Source organism: Micropterus salmoides, unplaced genomic scaffold (assembly GCF_014851395.1).
Source record: "Micropterus salmoides isolate LMB-PRFRI ecotype aquatic unplaced genomic scaffold, ASM1485139v1 Ms_hic_scaffold_2, whole genome shotgun sequence".
NCBI lineage: Eukaryota > Metazoa > Chordata > Actinopteri > Centrarchiformes > Centrarchidae > Micropterus > Micropterus salmoides.
This window is the reverse complement of record NW_024041150.1, coordinates 8,948,857-8,965,774: the sequence shown is the minus strand read 5'-3', so window position 1 is coordinate 8,965,774 and position 16,918 is coordinate 8,948,857. Positions and strand designations below refer to the sequence as shown.

Here is a 16,918-nt window from a genome sequence, read left to right as displayed (position 1 = left end):
TCTGCTTTATGTACCTCTATAAATACCTGTTGAGATAAAAGATGAGTCAGACAGTTGGGTGTCAGTCACAATCTCTTTATAGGGTTTATCGTACACAGCGGAGCGACTACAAGCTCCAACCAACCCACAACAACTGGCTGCAAACATTACAACTCTCCATATCACAAAGAAAGAAAACAGAAACATACAAATATTACAAGCTGTAACTGGAAACCGAGCCTTTAATCACTACACGGCTTACTTTACCTCTGTAAAACTGACCAGGTCCACACACACTCTCTGATGCAGCTTCTGTCTGTTAAACTGAGAAAACACTAAATATGAATGTACAGTTTGATGAAGATGAAATTGCTCATCAAAGCGTGTGTGTTGGTTTGGCTGCAACTTAATAAGTAAAAAAACGTTCCTGTTTCAGTCTGACCCAGCATCGCCCTGACAGGGAACCAGACGGCCGCCCTGAACTCAGTCTGCCAGGCTCAGGCTTGCCCCAACGCTCTCCACCAATCACGTGTTTCAAGTTATAGATGTTAACGTTATGGTTAGCTATCGTTCCTTCGACTGATGAAACTGAAACTGAAACTGTGAGCTTCCAAGTACAGTTTATCAACAAACCTCCCAAAACACGTGTGAAAGTACAGAATTTAAGTTAGAAGTTGTGACAATACAAGTGAAATAAAAAAGTTGGTGTTCAAGAAAGATTTTTAAAAGCCACATGAAACTTCCTCACTCTGCATATACCTCTGCATTTATCTCTCTATGTACCTGTATATACCCTCGTATGTACCTGTATATACCCTCGTATCTACCTGTACCTATACCCTCGTATCTACCTGTATGTACCTGTATCTATACCCTTGTATATACCCTCGTATGTACCTGTGTATATATACCCTCGTATCTACCTGTATGTACCTGTATCTATACCCTTGTATATACCCTCGTATGTACCTGTATCTATACCCTTGTATATACCTCGTATGTACCTGTATCTATACCCTTGTATATACCCTCGTATGTACCTGTATCTATACCCTTGTATATACCCTCGTATGTACCTGTATTTATACCCTTGTATATACCCTCGTATGTACCTGTATTTATACCCTTGTATATACCCTCGTATGTACCTGTATTTATACCCTTGTATATACCCTCGTATGTACCTGTATCTATACCCTTGTATGTTGTAGTATCACTTCTGACCAGCGGTGGGAGCAATCAGCACTCCTAGTTTTTCCCGGATGTTCGGCCGTCAGTTTCCATGTAAACCAACTGGGTCAGAGGTCACACGGCGATGGTTAACACCAGAGTCCGACCGATACTCGATGTCTGAGACACAAATACCAGAATAAAAATAACTGATTATGAAACATTCACCGACACAAACATGTTTGGCAAGAATCCCTCGGATTTATAAAACACGCTCTCTGCTGGACAAACTGTGGAACTCTCAGATTGTGACAAGCTGCTATCAGCGGTGTGACGTATCGGTCGGGCTCCGGTAACGACTGGCAGTCAGGCCTGGTTGTGGCTGACAGGAAGCATTAATTGGGGGGGTTAATTTAATTTAATTATTATTTTAAATCCCGAGCCAGATGTTTTATTTACAGCAGCAGGTTTCCTCCTGTTTAAAAATAAACTCTGTTCAACGTATTTACAGAATGGAAAAAAATCAACATGCAGTTTAAATCACACGTGTGTGTGTGTGTGTGTGTGTGTGTGTGTGTGTGTTCTTCACGTGTACGATGGCGTATGTACAGACGGTGGAGACGACCTCTCCTCTCCCGCTCCCTGTTATCTGGAGAGGCAGCTGGGAGGGGGGGAGGGGGGAGACCTCAGTCCTTAGTGGCAGTGTACTGGGCGGGGCTCTCAGGTAGCGGCCTCCTGTGCGTCCCCGCCCTCATCCACCTGGTTGGTCTTCCCCAGCGTCTTCAGCTTGGTGAGCAGCTCGCCGAACGTCTCCTTCACGCCTTTCTCCAGCAGCCAGCCGTCGCTCTCGCACTCTGGGTTCTCTGGGTCCTCCATCGACTCCAGAGCCGTGCTGAGGTACTTTAACCCCGCCATGTCCACGGACTGACCACACACAGAAACACACACACAGACGGGGTTAGTATGGTAGTAACCTGGTTCCTGCTCAGTGACTGAGGAGGTTCAGCCACAACAAATGTTTATTTCAACGTAAGCGGTGGTGCCTTGAACACCCTGTTCTGTACTCAAGTGCATCAATGGCGCCATCGGGGGAGGGGCTCTGTCACTTTAAGAGACCTTTCCATAGTTTGTTCGAGATGTATATCAGTTACCCCCTTGGTGTGACAGATCACCATGTTTATTTTAAGAGGGGCCTCCGATTCATCCATGTAGATGCTATCACGTTTCTGAAATTGTGATTGGTTAAGGGGCGGGACTAACAGGCAGAGCCTGTCGGAGTAACGAAGCCGGTCAGCCTGCAGCAGCGAGTGTGTGTTTTCTGGAGTCTGTAATCATGAGTCAGCTTGTTCCGGTGAATGTTTTGTTCTTTGCAGTCGGTGCACTCCCCCAAATAAAAGCTGGATATTTGTCTTTTTAAGGAAAGTCGTGTATTTGAGGAACACATACAGACACGTGACACATTAAAACAGGATCTTATGGAACTCAAAATGTCAACTGGACTGGTTTTAGTCTACAGACAACTAGTAACATAAACAGTAAAATAAGCTAGTCAGCTAGTCTTTAAACTGCACGATAGAATTTCTGAAGTTCAGAAATGGCTTTTGGTTTCAGTGTTCCACCCCAGGATTTCCAGTGGCCCCATCTGACCTCCCCTAGGAACATTTCCTGGGTGCCTTGGAGCCCACTGCACAACGTTTCACAATGTTTCACAAATAAACAGGTTGTTCGACCCGGAAACGCAGCAAGCGGTGCAAAACATTTTGAGAGTGAACTCGTCCCCGCTCCCTCAGGTGGGAAAACCACTGACCAATCAGAGCTTTGTAGGCGGGACTAAGAACGGGGACATGGTCTTCCTGGACGAGATGTTTTCTCCAGCTGTCGTCTCAGGCGCAGTTAAAACCAACTTATTCTCTAACCTCGTCGTCTCCCCTCACTCTCAGACGGGTGTTATTTATGGACAGTATATAAAATACTCCTCCTCATGTACTCCGTGTTGCTGCTTATTCCAGCCTGAGAAGACAACATCAGGGAGACAAAGTCCCACAGATCTTGAAGAAGTTTGTTGTGACCTCTTGTTTATGTGGAGGCTGCTGCTGATTGGTCCTCTGAACTGATCACAAACTGCAGGAACAGATCTGAGACCAGTGAGGACCGAGTGATTGAGTTCAGGATGTAGTTTCTAAATCCGATCTGTCGTGACTCCTCAGGTCAAACTTGTTGTTTTGACCCACATAACGAATCACTTTTCACTCTCAGGAACTGGCCCTCATCCCGATCTTCCCAGAATGCAACCTGTTGCTGCCATGGGAAGATTAACCCACCCAGAATAGTTCCTGATCCTCGGTGAACCTGACCACCGTGTGGCATCACAGCACGCCGCCACCTCAGCACCCGATCCAACGCCGAGTCCTGAGTCACAGCAGCGGGAGTCTCCCCGTACGTCAAACAAACCCCGAACACACATGAACACAAAGAACTCTAACGTGAAACCCGATCCACAGTCCTGAACACAGATAACAAAGTTAGAAATGTATTGCAAAGTGGGGAAACACATTTTTCCACATTTTAAAATGTGCGGGATTTAAAATGGAGTCTGGGCTGCTGCTCCTTCAGCGCTAACGCTAATCACCCGCTAACCAATTATGCTGTTAACCCGGTGCGTGGGGTAATGCCTGGGTCAGTTTACTGCAGGTGTGCTGCGATTATCGGCAGATTAGAGGTTATCCTGCATTCACCTCCAGGAGAAAGTCCTCAGAGATTAACGAGCATCAGGCGAGATCCAGATTTAGCTCTAATGTTTCACCTTGTTAGCTCTTTTTTTTTTTTTTACAAAAACTCCTGCTGCCCCTTTAACCAGCCCCGCCCCCCTGGCCTTCCTGTCCAATCGGATGCTTTCGCTCACCACGGACTGTGTAAAGATTCACGACGTGACAGCTCCTGAAAAACCTTCTCCCAAAGATGCTTTCTGTCACGTTAGCTCGTTCTTATCAATTTAAAGAACGAGGAAGTTAATTTGTGCATCAGTGTGTGCACCGTTCACAGCACGATATATACAGCACACACGTCACCCATCAGCAGTGTCGGGAGGAACAAAACTAACGCACAATAATGTGTTGCTTTTTGCTGTAACGCAGTAATATAAAGCATTACTAAAAGAAAATCAGTGATATTAAACCCGTTACAATCTCAGTAACGTGCGCTACAACGCATTTTAACCCAAAATGAAGAGGTGTTTTGTTTTTTTAATAATTCACCAACACAGAGAAACATTTTGGCAGCAGAAAAACAAATCCATGAGTAAAAGAGTAACGTTATTTCCTGCTGCTGGAATCCGATGGTCGACACTGTAGGCAGGGTGCAAACTACGGGGGAGCTCGGCTCCTCTTAACAAGACGGCAGCTCCCCTGATGGATCATGGGTAAATAGATTTCTGTAGGCTGCGTGTTTGTGCTTTAATGAATTACTTTCCTGATCAGAGAGTGTGCTGTCAGCTCATCATGAGCTCGTGTGTAAATGTGCACAGCGTCTGTCTTAATGGGGAGACGGGTCATCCTATTTCACCCCCCACCCCCCGCGGATGTAACTCTGCACATCACAAGAACATCAGAATAATGCGCCCATTTAACAGCAGTGAAAGGAACTCAAGAGTAACTTAAGAGTGTAAAGCCTCACAACTCAGACAGTAATACTGTAATACAACTAATTACTCCCAAATGACAGTAAGTAGTAATCTATAATGTAAACAAAAAAAGATCCAACCAACACCACGAATCAGATCTCACCACCTTCAGCCAACCGTACTTTTAGTGAAATCCTCTTCTTCTCTTTGTTGCTGAGAGTTAGATACCAGAGACCACTCGCATGTTTGTCCGGCAAGATGGCTAGCTTAGCTTAGCATAAAGACAGATACCGCCCCTATGTCTGTACGGTAAGATGGTGTTAACCAGGGGGCTTTAGAGGTGCTGGTTGGTGGATTCTGTTCCCTTTGGAAAGACATGCTAGCTGTTTCCCCCTGTGTCCAGTCTTTATGCTAAGCTAACCAGCTGCTGGCTGTAGCTTCATATTTAGCATACAGACACGAGAGTGGCATCAGCCTAAACATGTGACTCTCAGAGAGAAGAGGAGGATTTCACTAAATATTGAACCGTTTCTTTAAGAGACAGTGGGGCCCCGGCTGGATGCCAATTGGCTGAAGCGGACTGTGGGCGGAGCCTTACCTCCAGGATGATGGTGACGATGAGGAACGCCCCGATGCTGTTCATCATGCCACTGAAGTAGGAGAAGAGGGCCTCGCGGCAGCCCCGGGTCCAGATGTTGAGCTCCTCGATGCGGTGGTCGTAGTCGTAGTGGGCAGAGTTATTGGTCAGGTGATGCTGGATGCAGGGCCGCGGGGACCCGGGGTTACAGCAGCTGAAAGGGACGCTGTCCATCAGGTACTTCCCCTCCACGTTACTGAGGACACGACTGCAGGACAAAGACAGAGTTCAAAAGTACTGGACTCTACAGGGAGGACAGAGATCAGACACACTGCCTGGCTGCCTGGCCTCTCAGGTCCCTGGACCTGAGACCATGGTTCTCATAGTTTGCACTTTTTGTTTGTTTTGTTTTTATTTTGTTTTGTTTTTGATTTTAGTTTAGTTTTAATTAGTTTTCGGTGTGTACGTTTTAGTGGCATCTAGTGGTGAAGGTTGTGAATTGCAACCAACGGCTCAGTCACCCCTCTCTTTGAAAGCGAGCAGGAGAAGTTACGGTGGTCGACACGCTCTGTCGGCTCTTGTGCTAAATAATATGTGTGGTTCTTCATTTGTCTAAATTTCACTTCTAACAAACCAGACGACTACGACCACGACCACTACCACTGCTACTACATATTCATCGTATTGCTGCAACGTGCTCTGGAGAGCAGTTTTTCCATTTGGGCTGCTGTTGAAACATGGCGGTGCAACATGGGTCCTTCCATGTAAGAGGAGCCGCGGTGTCTGTAGATAGAAATGTTTCATTCTAAGGTAATAAAAACATAACGGTTCATTGTGTAAGGTCTTTATACACCACTGAAAACTGATCTTAAATTGCATTTCTGTCAGTAGATGCTCAGAAATATGACACACTGGAGCTTTAATGCAGGTTTGTACTGTGGGACTCTGCCGCTTTCTCCTAACTTTTGCCGCCATGAAGCCAGACGAGGGGCGTGGGCTAAAAACTGGAAGATAGATTTCATATCCACCCAGAATACTAGCAGCTTCCTGGTCTAACTGGGGTTTAAAGGTACAGTGTGTGAGTACTGAGACCAGAGAGGCAGCAAGCAGGGCTGCAGTTTCACATCTAACTACCAATGAGTGAACGATTATCCAGAAGGTGGATCCAACCGTTTTCACTTTTCGGTTTGATCTGACATTCTGTGAGTTTATTTTCTTTATCAGATTAAAAAAGAGGGGGTTTGTGTGACGTAGTGGACTAAAACTATCTCAGTTGTCTATCTGACTAGCTGGTTAGCATGCTAACTTCAGTCTGACTATCTTGTTTAGCTTTAAAATTAAAGATCTTTAAGTGACTTTTGGTTCTGGGACCACTTTGTGATGTCGAGGGCGGGACCTGATAGTGACTGACAGGAATAGGCACTGGGCGTGGCCTGTGGAAATATCTTTTAAGTGCATTAACAGAAACACGCAAACACGCTTCAGCCTGCAGACGTATTTCTGACAGTCAGCTGGCGAAAACGCTCGATCACATCTGATCATCTCGTGTGTTTGGAATGATCTCAGCTTCTGTCAGAAATGTGTTTTTCACCTCTCAACCTTCTCTGGTGAGGGAATCAAGCGCTCCCTCAGCCGCTCGGTTTGGTTTAACCTTGTCATGTTGGGGTGGAAATCAGATCCTGTCAGATTATGGACTTAAGGAGGAGAAGCTGGTACATCGACCTCCTGCACGCTAACTTTTACCTCCTTAATTCCCTCATTCATCCTCCTTTGACCCCTTTTAGCAAAACTCTCTGTGATTCAGCTGGAAAACACTCCTGAACCAGGCTTTTCTCTGATCCCAGTACAGTTCAGAGAAACTTTCCACAAAGTTGAAAATGAAAGGTAACTGCAAACTGGAACAACCTGATCAAGGGTCAGTTTAATGAACTACTGATGGTTCACTCAAAGTTTGTGTTCCTCTGCATTTCAGTGTAAAGTGATTTATTTTACATATTTTCATTATGGATTGAGCTGTTGATCCTTTTTTTGGAGACGGGAAACAGAACATGATGGTGTAGAAGATGGACTCAGTTTGATAAATAACTGATGATTGATTTGTTTTCTGATGAACTAACTGATAAACGGTCAGTCTGCAGGTGCAGGACCGGCTCTGTGTACTCACTCTTTGACCAGGTCGTTGCTCATGTCCAGGTAGCGGTTGCTGATCCACTGCACCTCGAACCAGTCCCTGAAGTTGTTGTTGCCGCAGCAGCGGAACTCGATCTGCGTCATGTCCAGAGTCCTCTTCATGAAGCAGCGTCCCGGCGTGTCCGTGTCCTTGTAGAACTTGATGCTGTTCTTCAGGCCCTCGGCCAGCGTCAGGTACACGGCGAACTGCATGAGGAAGCAGAGCAGCGCCGTCAGCAGCAGCAGCGCGTTGAAGCCGCAGCACAGCATCAGGTACGTCCTCAGCATCGGCTTCCACTTGGCGAACTTGATGGGGTCCAGAGAGTCATGGCACACCTTTCCTCCGAAGGCGTTGACCCCGCAGGCCAACAAGCCCATCAGGATCAGCAGGTTGGGCACTAAGTGGCTCTCGTTGTTGTCCATCATCTCGCTCCTCTTCCGCAGCTCGATCTTGAAGAAGATGCCGAGGCTGAAGAGGAAGATCCCCACGATGACCGAGAGCCAATAGATCATCCACAGACCCTGAGCCAGCTTCACCCGCTTCTGCAGGTTGAACTTCACCGGCATGAACGGCATGTTAAGCTCTTGGTACGATCAAACACTAACAGGAATCAACGATCACTAAAGGTCAGGTATCAAGAAGAAAACAGTTCCGTCACAGTTTGACAGGTTTATTCCGTTCCAGAAAGAAGCAACTGAACGCGACTTGGCCAGAACTCCAGAGGTTTCAAACCCATAATGCCGAGCTGCAGGTCAGGACAGTCCATAATGCTGGGGGGGCAGAGGGGTCTGCCATCAAACCACAATCGAATATTCACATAAAACCCGTCAGATCGGCTTGTGGCTCCTCACCACTGAGATTTTCCTGCAGAAGAAAGCGTTGAGGTGTGAATGTGAGCGAGCTGCGACTCGTCATCCTAAACCTCCGACCGGCTTTGATCCCATTAACGGCAGATCAGCTGCTGCCTCTAATCCCCCGATTTACTGCTAATTGGTTTGATGTTAAGCGGCAGCTTCCTCCTCTCGGCCTGCCACAGCTCAGAGTTCAGTTCTGCTGACAGACCTGTGTCGCCTCTCTGCAGGTGTGCAGCAGGACTGATGACCGTCCACTCAGCAAAGAAGAAACTAGAAACTTCCTGTAAGGACGCTGACGGAAGTGGGAACAATCACATGGCGTCAGAGTAACATTACAACCCGTCTGCAGAGATCCAGAGGGCCGACTGTTAGAACCACTCTGCAGATTTCTTCTTCTGTCACAAGTGATTCAGCAGAGCGAAAATCCTCCAGACCGTCTGACAGCAGCAAAAACCCGCATGTGACCCATCAATGATGGCGTCTTATAGGCATGGTCGATAAAACCGATCACTGTAACGGTATCACGATACGGCAACAATAAAATTAAGAATGATTTAAATAAGCAAAACGCTTTTATTTGGAAAACTTGCAGCCTCCCACAAGTTCCAAACAGAAAAACGAAAGTTTTTCAGAATTCAAGCTTTTCTCCAAAAAACCCATGAGCCTCAGCTGCTGTTGCCATGCAACCAGTCTGTGGTGTGAATCAGAGCGTTGAGACGTGAGAACACTTTGACGTTACTGAATTCAACCAAAGTTAACTCCAAAATAAAAGTGAACTGATTTAAGCTGCAGATCATAAACGTTTTCTCAACAGCGTCACCTTTAGCTTCCACCTGCCGTTTGCAGAGCTCTGCGATTGGGTGGCTCTTAATGAAATGCACTCTGGGAGTCGTGGTTGACTTGTGTTCTTTTTTTTTTAAATCAAAGAAACTTTTTTATTTGAAAAAATCGTTTGAAGACGTTTGGGTCCTTCCAGCCTGATGGATGGTACCGTTCCTCAGTCTGGTGGAGGGCCCGGAGGCTCCGGTACCTTCTCCCAGATGGCAGGAGAGTGAAGAGGCTGAGTGAGGGCTGGGGCTGCTGTAGGTGTCCTGGACGGACGGGAGGGAGGCACCGATGATCCTTCCTGCTGCGTTCACCATGCGCTGCAGGGTGTTCTGTTGTTTTGCAGTGCAGCTGGTCAGGATACTTACAGGATAAGAACAGGAACCAAACTGACTCCTCCTACTTTACAGTTCACCTAAAATACTTTACTTATACTTTTACTAATACTTTAATACTTAATTTGAACATCCTCCCTGAAAAAACAGCATTTGAATGATGAACTCTGGTTATTACACAGTGGAGCAGTGCTAACCGTTGCCCCACAGTGCCGCTCATCATAACGAGAGAACAGTTCAGTTCTTTAGAGGTTCTGGGAGACGCCCTTAGTGTTTCCACACCCATAAATCTGTGCAACCTCGCCTGTGGCTACTGATGTGCAATACCTAAAATATAATTTTCCATTGCACCTTCTGATCTGTAAGCACAGGGGTGTAGGAGCGACTTTGAACCTGGGGGGGACCCTGAAATGCTAGGGAGGTTCGGGGGCATAAACCCCCGATTTATTTTTAAATAAATCCCTTAAATTCTCATTTCTAATGACTTTTGAAAACAGAATGTGCTTATTAGTGTGGCTGAAAGAGGGTCTTTGTAGTGACAGAAGATGGAGAATGGACTGGAGAGGGGAGATCATGAGAACTCGAAATGGGTCAGAGAGATAGAGTATAATATAACTAGAACAAAACCAATAATTACCAATAGGTAATGTAGCCACAGTACAAATGTATTTAGTTATCCTGACGTTACACCTGTGAGCTGTGATGTTTCCTGTGTCTCACCTGGCCCTGACTCTCCCTGCAACAAACGTTTGTGAACACAGAACTGTCTTCAATGCAACTCTGATGACATGCTGTTGGCCTAACAAAGTCTTTTACTACGTGAGTTTTAGAATTTACTATGTCTACTAGCTATCCATACAACTTACAAGCTCACCCTCCTCAGTGTTTTCTACTCCTCTGTCCTCTTAAATACTGCAGGATGCTCGTCTCTGTGTGAACATTTTGACCTCTTTTCATTTGTTTATGGACACGTAGAAGAGACACATGCACATCTCCAGGCACAGGTTTTTAAGGTCAAGGATGGTCAATGACGGAGGCAAAGAAGTGGCCCAGGAGTTTGTCCCTGGTCAGCCTGCTCTCCAGACAAAGCATCTGTCGGGCCCTCTGGGTCTTTAGAGACATTTATTCCTGCATTCTTGAGAATTTTATGCAAGTAGAGAAAATAACTAAATGAAGCTTTAAAATACATTTTCAAAACTAGAAACTCCTCAGTAGCACTCCTAAAGTCCAGAAATCAACTGAGCTGAGCCCCTGAGTAGATAAATAAATAAGCCATATCATCATCATCATGCTCACCATAAACTGCTGCTCTGACTCTGTTCTGCTGTCGCCCTCATCTCTGCTGTCTGTCTCATGTTCACCATGTCAGCGTTAGTACTGCTGCCGCTGGCCAGTGGCGGGTTGAGTACTCAAAATCTTTACTCAGAAAAAAGTACAATTACTCAAGTAAAAGAAAAAAATGACAAACCTACCCATGTATAAGCAGTGTTGGGCAGTAGCATCGCTATTTTCTGGATCAAATAGCTTTCCAATAACAAAGCTCTTTTATTGGCCGAGTAGCGCGGTAGCGTCCACGCACCCTACATGTTTTCAAGCATTTCTGAAGGATCAGTAGGTGATGCCACCGCCACACACGGACCTGGATGTACAGAAGCGCTTCCTGTGACGGTGACATCACATACCGATCCTTGGGCTGATGTCTGTGTCTTTACTGCAGGGGAACAAAGACACGCACGACTGAGTTTACTTTCTACTGTGTTACTGTAACAGCTCTTGTGAGAAGGATAAGGGTCCAGCCTGGACAGCTCTTCCTCTGGTGAGGAAACTTTGAAATATAGTGGCAGAATCTTGTTTCCATGAGACGAGAGATCTCTCTATCACAATTCAATTCAAATTAGCTTTTTACTGGCATGAATGTGTAACAACAATATTGCCAAAGCATCATACAAACTACATAAAAACAATCAACCGCATACATTTCCTTAAACAAGGAATTAAAGCGTAAAGTAATTAAAGTGTAAAAAAATTATATATTAAAAATTTAAATAAAATTAATTTTAAATGAATGAACAGTAACGTATGTGTGTATGTTATTAGACAAAAAATTTAATAATAATAATAAATAAATAAATAAATAAAGATATCAGTATCAAATGTAAAAACAAAACAATTACTAAAATATCAAACAAATATAAAAATAATTATTTGACATTCTGGCATTTCTCCCAGTAAATAGTGTGTCTTGGGAAATGTTTGCAAAGTGTTTTTGTCTTGTGTTTTATATTTAGGGCATGAGGTTAGAAAGTGCAGCTCTGTCTCTACCTGTCCTCTGAGTCTCTACCTGTCCTCTGTCTCTAACTGTCCCCTGTCTCTAACTGTCCCCTGTCTCTACCTGTTCTCTGAGTCTCTACCTGTCCTCTGTCTCTAACTGTCCCCTGTCTCTACCTGTCTTCTGAGTCTCTACCTGTCCCCTGTCTCTACCTGTCCTCTGAGTCTCTACCTGTCCCCTGTCTCTACCTGTCTTCTGAGTCTCTACCTGTCCCCTGTCTCTACCTGTCCTCTGAGTCTCTACCTGTCCCCTGTCTCTACCTGTCTTCTGAGTCTCTACCTGTCCCCTGTCACACTCTTGTGGTAGCCAGCTCTGTCTATGGTGACCTTTTTCTATGGCCAGGCTGTGTTCACTCAGTCTGTATGTTGTCAACATTTTGCTTAGTTTAGGACATTTTATTGTACTCAGGTCATTTGCCAGTGTGAATTCTCTTTTTAGGGTCAGATAACATTGGAATTTACTTTGTGTTTGGTAATTGGAATATATATTTTAATGTTTCTTTTTATTGCATAGAAAGCTCTCCTTGCTTTGTCCCTCAGATCTTTAACAGCCATGTTGAAGTTCCCTGTGTATGTAATGTTGAGGCCAAGGTAAGTGTAGTTTTTTTGTGTGTTGTAATTTAGTGGTGTCTAAATAGAAATTTTGTGTGACCTGATTTCTGCATTGTTTCTGAAAGATCATTATCTTAGTCTTTGCTGTGTTTACTGTCAGGGCCCAGGTCTGACAGAATCTCTGAAGGAGGTTAAGGTGCTGCTGAAAACCTTCTTTAGTAGGTGAGAGCAACACTAAGTCATCTGCATACAGCAGACCTCTGATCTCTGTGTCGTTCAGGAGGAGGCCAGGTGCCGTGGAACTCTCTAATTGGTTTGCTAATTCATTGATTATAGATTGAAGGAGAGAAGAACACTTTGTTTGTTTGTATCCAATCTTTATGGCACATTCATATGTTTTTCATCCAATGCCACTTTCAAGTAGCCTATAGAAAAGGTGCCAGATGGAATCAACAAAACAGGCATATACCTTTCTTTTCTTAATGTTTAATTCTTGATCAATTAGAGTCTGGAGGGTAAATATATGGTCTGTGGTGCGGCAATTTGGCATTTATGCAGAATATTGTGGTTATCAACAAAGTTGACAAGTCGTTTATTAATGATGTTGCAGAATATTTTCCCAGGTTACTGGATACACATATTCCTCTGTAGTTATTTGGGTCATATTTATCTCCGGATTTATGAATTGGGGTTATTAAACCTTTGTTCCAGATGTCTGGAAAAGTTCCAGTTGCTAGAATAGTATTGAATAGTTTTAGTATATTTGATTTTATGGTCTGAGTATTTGATCATTTCGTTGAGGATTCCATCAGTACCACAAGCCTTTTTTCCTTTCAGGGACTGGATGACTTCTATAATCTAGAGGGTTTTGGTTGTTTTTTATCACCGCCTCCAGAGTTTTCCATTTCGTGAATATCTTGTACTGATCATAATTTTTTGTAATATTACTGTATAATTCACTAAAGTGATTAATCAAAGTATTTCCATCTTGGATTGCCAGTTCATCCTGCTGGGTTTTGTTTAGGTTGTTCCATTTCTCCCAGAACTGGCTGTTTTGCATTCAGTGTCAAACCATTTGTTATTGTTCATTTGTTGAGGTTTTGGTTTGGAGGCTTTCAAATTAGACAATGAAGCCAAATGATGAAATATTGAATTGATTTTGTCCACAGCAGAATTTACACAGAAACAAATGAGTTAAATCATGTATGTTTTGATTTTCCAGTGCCTTCTGGTACGCCCCCATGCTGTCTGGGCTCCATCTGTATGGGTATGTGCTGTTAAACAGTTCACAGGCACTAGGGGCCCCAGACTTACATTAAATTTATTCATTTAGCTGACGCTTCTATCCAAAGCAACTTACAATTGCTATTTACAGTGGGTACGGAAAGTATTCAGACCCCTTTAAATTTTTCACTCTTTGTTTCATTGCAGCAAAAAAGTTCATTTTATTTCTCAGTAATGTACACTCAGCACCCCATCTTGACAGAAAAAAACAGAAATGTAGAAATTTTTGCAAATTTATTAAAAAAGAAAAACTGAAATATCACATGGTCATAAGTATTCAGACTCTTTGCCGTGACACTCATATTTAACTCAGGTGCTGTCTATTTCTTCTGATCATCCTTGAGATGGTTCTACACCTTCATTTGAGTCCAGCTGTGTTTGGTTATACTGATTGGACTTGATTAGGAAAGCCACACACCTGTCTATATAAGACCTTACAGCTCACAGTGCATGTCAGAGCAAATGAGAATCATGAGGTCAGAGTGAAAAATTTAAAGGGGTCTGAATACTTTCCGTACCCACTGTATGTCAGAGGTCACACGCCTCAGGAGCAACGAGGGGTTAAGTGTCTTGCTCAGGGACACAATGGTGGAGGAGTCACAGTGGGGGATTGAACCCGGGTCTCTCACACCAAAAGGCGTGGTCTTGTCCATTGCGCCATCACCTCAGGTAGTGGTTTTGCTGTGGGAGGGGTGTGAGGGGGCTGACTGTGAAAGCTCTCATTGGATCTAGATCTGTAATGAAATTATCTACCGTACTACTGCCAAGACCTGAGCTGTAAGTGTAGCGACCCAGAGAGTCCCCTCGTAGCCCTTATTTATTTATTTTGCGTTACTCCCACCCTGCTGCAGGTCCTCACTGCTGTCTGTAGGTCACAGCAGCACAAAAGAAAGGTCTGTAACTGAAGCTGTTTGCTGCACCTGCCTTCTGTCACATCGGCTACATGATTTTTGTCACCTTTCAACCGTTTATCTCTGATATGGAGTGCGTGACTGACAAGTCACTCATACTGAACCGCACAGGCTCTGAGCCAATGAGCCAATGAGCCAACTCCGAAATCCCCTGAAACCACTTTGAAATGTATAATGGCTCCTACGCGGGTGTGTAAGCTGGTAAATATTTGTATGCACACGTGAATTTTTGGTGTGTTCTCTAAAGGGGAATGATGGCGGCTGATGACGGGAAACATCTGGAATCACGCTAAAGACATGATTTGAACCCGAATTAAGGAACACAGTTTAAATTGATCTCCTTTAACCCTTCGCTGTCACTGATGGACTCACATGGACAGTGGAGGTGGAGACGTGACTTGTGGCTTATGGTCTCTTATGGACGGAGGGAAACTGGGAGGACTCTGGGTACCCATTTGGAAGTGGACCCAGTGTTCCTGGTACTGGGTCTTCCAAATAGGCATGTAACTACGGCAACTAACAAGAGGGCTGTGTGACATGTTCGCTGGCATAAAACACATTACAGCAGTGGATCAGTTCAGGGCCGGCATCCACTTATATTTCAACAGAGTCCGTTGGAGCATCTCCCTTGGGTCCTCCACTCCAGGCCGGATCAGTCTCTCGAGGTTTAGGGGCCCTACCACAGGTCTCTGGAGCCTCGCCCGTCTGAGTGGGTGTGGCTTCCTGCCTTTTATGTTGTGAACTTGAGGTATTTGCTCATGTTGTTACTGTTTGTGTGTTTGGGGGATGATAACCGGTCCGTCTCTGTCCACCGCCTGCTATTCTGTCATCACTCAACTGCTGCACATCACACTGACGAGCAGGGGCCCAGGGGCCGACACACCGTAGGCCACCAACTGTGAACCCATCGTCAAAGTGAACCTCAAACTAAGAAGCAGCTGCATGTAATAAAGTGTTTGTAGAAGCACAGCTGAGACCAGGAGGCTTCCTGGAGCTGGACCTCTGCGCCCGGCGACTTCACCGTCATCATCACGAGTCCTCCGAGGACGGGCCTGCGTCAGGACGGCCTGCAGAGACGAGATCTGAGACAGCTGCTTTTAGAGTTTTTATTGGTTATTCTTATACAATATTGTACATTTCCTGGTTTATACAAGAATTCACATATTAACAGTGAGACGCAGGTCAGGCGGCGGCGTGCTGACAGCGCCCGAGAAAACAAAGACTGAAGGAGACCGCTCAGCTGTTAAAGAAAACTAATAAATAAATAAATAATGTTTCTGCTCGTCTCATAAAAAACAACCACAACTCAACGCAGTGTAACAGGAAGTGACATCACACAGCTCCCTTTAAAGGTTAAACGCTGATCAATACGTGCTCTGATATGTTCTAATAAGACACAACGATGATTATTACTGATCCCCCTCATCGATCCTCCATGACGGGCTGTTGTCATGGCAACGGCAGGAGATTAAACCGAGACAGGAAGAAGATTTCACAATAAGAGACTCACCTGGCTGATGTCACTGCCAAACAGGTGTATGCTCTGTCTCCAATCACAACAATACCCATGAGCCTCAGCGGCTGGGTGTTTTATTCAGCCTATTCAGCACCCTGGGAGTCGTGGTCAAGTTCTCTGATCTTCTCATTTCATACCTGCTCACACACCTGGTGAACAGGCTCTTTTTTCCATCATGCCGAGCAAACCGAGGTTAAATGCATTATAAATTAAAGATAAACCAGCGTGAGGCGACCTGTCCAGGTGGGCGGGGCTTCACACTGGTCACTTCCTGTCGTGTTCCTGCAGAAATCTCCTCAAACTAAAGCACAAATCTGAAGAAACTGAAAAAACAAAGGTTTCTGACTTCTTGTCTGCGAGCAGGAGTGGAGGATGGAGTTTTATTGCCTCTCTCTGATTGGTCAGAGGTCAAAGGTCAGGCGCCACCCTGAAGCAGAAACCAAACGTCCTGAAGAAATCCCTGAAAGCTGGTCTGAGCTCAGCGCGGGACCGCAGGAAGCTGATTGGCTGAGAGGAGGGAGTCGTTGTTAAAAAGGGGAGGGGCAAATACAGACAGCCGAAGGCAGGGCCGTCTGTCTGAGCGCGGAGAGGGCGGAGCCAAACATCACAGGTGCTGCCAGTCGATGGCGACCAGCGTCTGATTGGCCTCCTGAGCGTGGCCGATGACCTCAGCGACGCCGTGTTGACGCCACAGACGCTCGATCTTCCTGTAACGCTCAGAACACAGATGGAGGGGGTTCCCCCGCCTGCAGGGACACACAGGTGGACACACAGGTAAACACACACGTTAACACAGAG

The 16,918-nt window shown here is 45.2% G+C and overlaps 2 protein-coding genes across 3 annotated transcripts in view; both read right to left on the bottom strand.

The window, feature by feature from the left end:
• Window positions 1–59: 59 nt before the first annotated feature.
• On the bottom strand, window positions 60–11,198 carry LOC119911371 (peripherin-2-like). Of its 2 annotated transcripts, XR_005445848.1 has the most exons (4): window positions 7,510–11,198; window positions 5,367–5,613; window positions 1,164–2,073; window positions 60–1,091 (listed from the first exon to the last, which is right to left on the bottom strand). XR_005445848.1 is itself a non-coding variant. In XM_038730254.1 (3 exons), exons 1-3 carry the CDS (start codon window positions 8,088–8,090, stop codon window positions 1,870–1,872), a joined length of 1,032 nt encoding a protein of 343 aa, XP_038586182.1. In that variant the 5' UTR covers window positions 8,091–11,198; the 3' UTR covers window positions 60–1,869. The 2 variants fall into 2 exon arrangements, 1 of the variants encoding a protein (XP_038586182.1); XM_038730254.1 differs by having other exon boundaries at window positions 60–2,073.
• A 4,498-nt stretch (window positions 11,199–15,696) lies between these two features.
• The window catches only part of ubr2 (ubiquitin protein ligase E3 component n-recognin 2), a gene marked incomplete at its 5' end in the record, with an annotated part of 45,095 nt that continues 43,873 nt past the window's right edge, over window positions 15,697–16,918 (bottom strand). Inside the window, 1 exon segment of the mRNA XM_038730181.1 lies at window positions 15,697–16,866. Coding sequence (XP_038586109.1) covers window positions 16,725–16,866 — 142 coding nt within the window.

Coding starts and splice junctions, on each gene's coding strand:
- LOC119911371 (XM_038730254.1), bottom strand. CDS start 8,090: ATGCCGTTCATGCCGGTGAAGTTCAACCTGCAGAAGCGGGTGAAGCTG. Junction 5,614..7,509: donor AGCAACGACCTGGTCAAAGA/GTGAGTACACAG, acceptor TTTGTCCTGCAG/TCGTGTCCTCAGTAACGTGG. Junction 2,074..5,366: donor TCGTCACCATCATCCTGGAG/GTAAGGCTCCGC, acceptor GTGTGTGGTCAG/TCCGTGGACATGGCGGGGTT.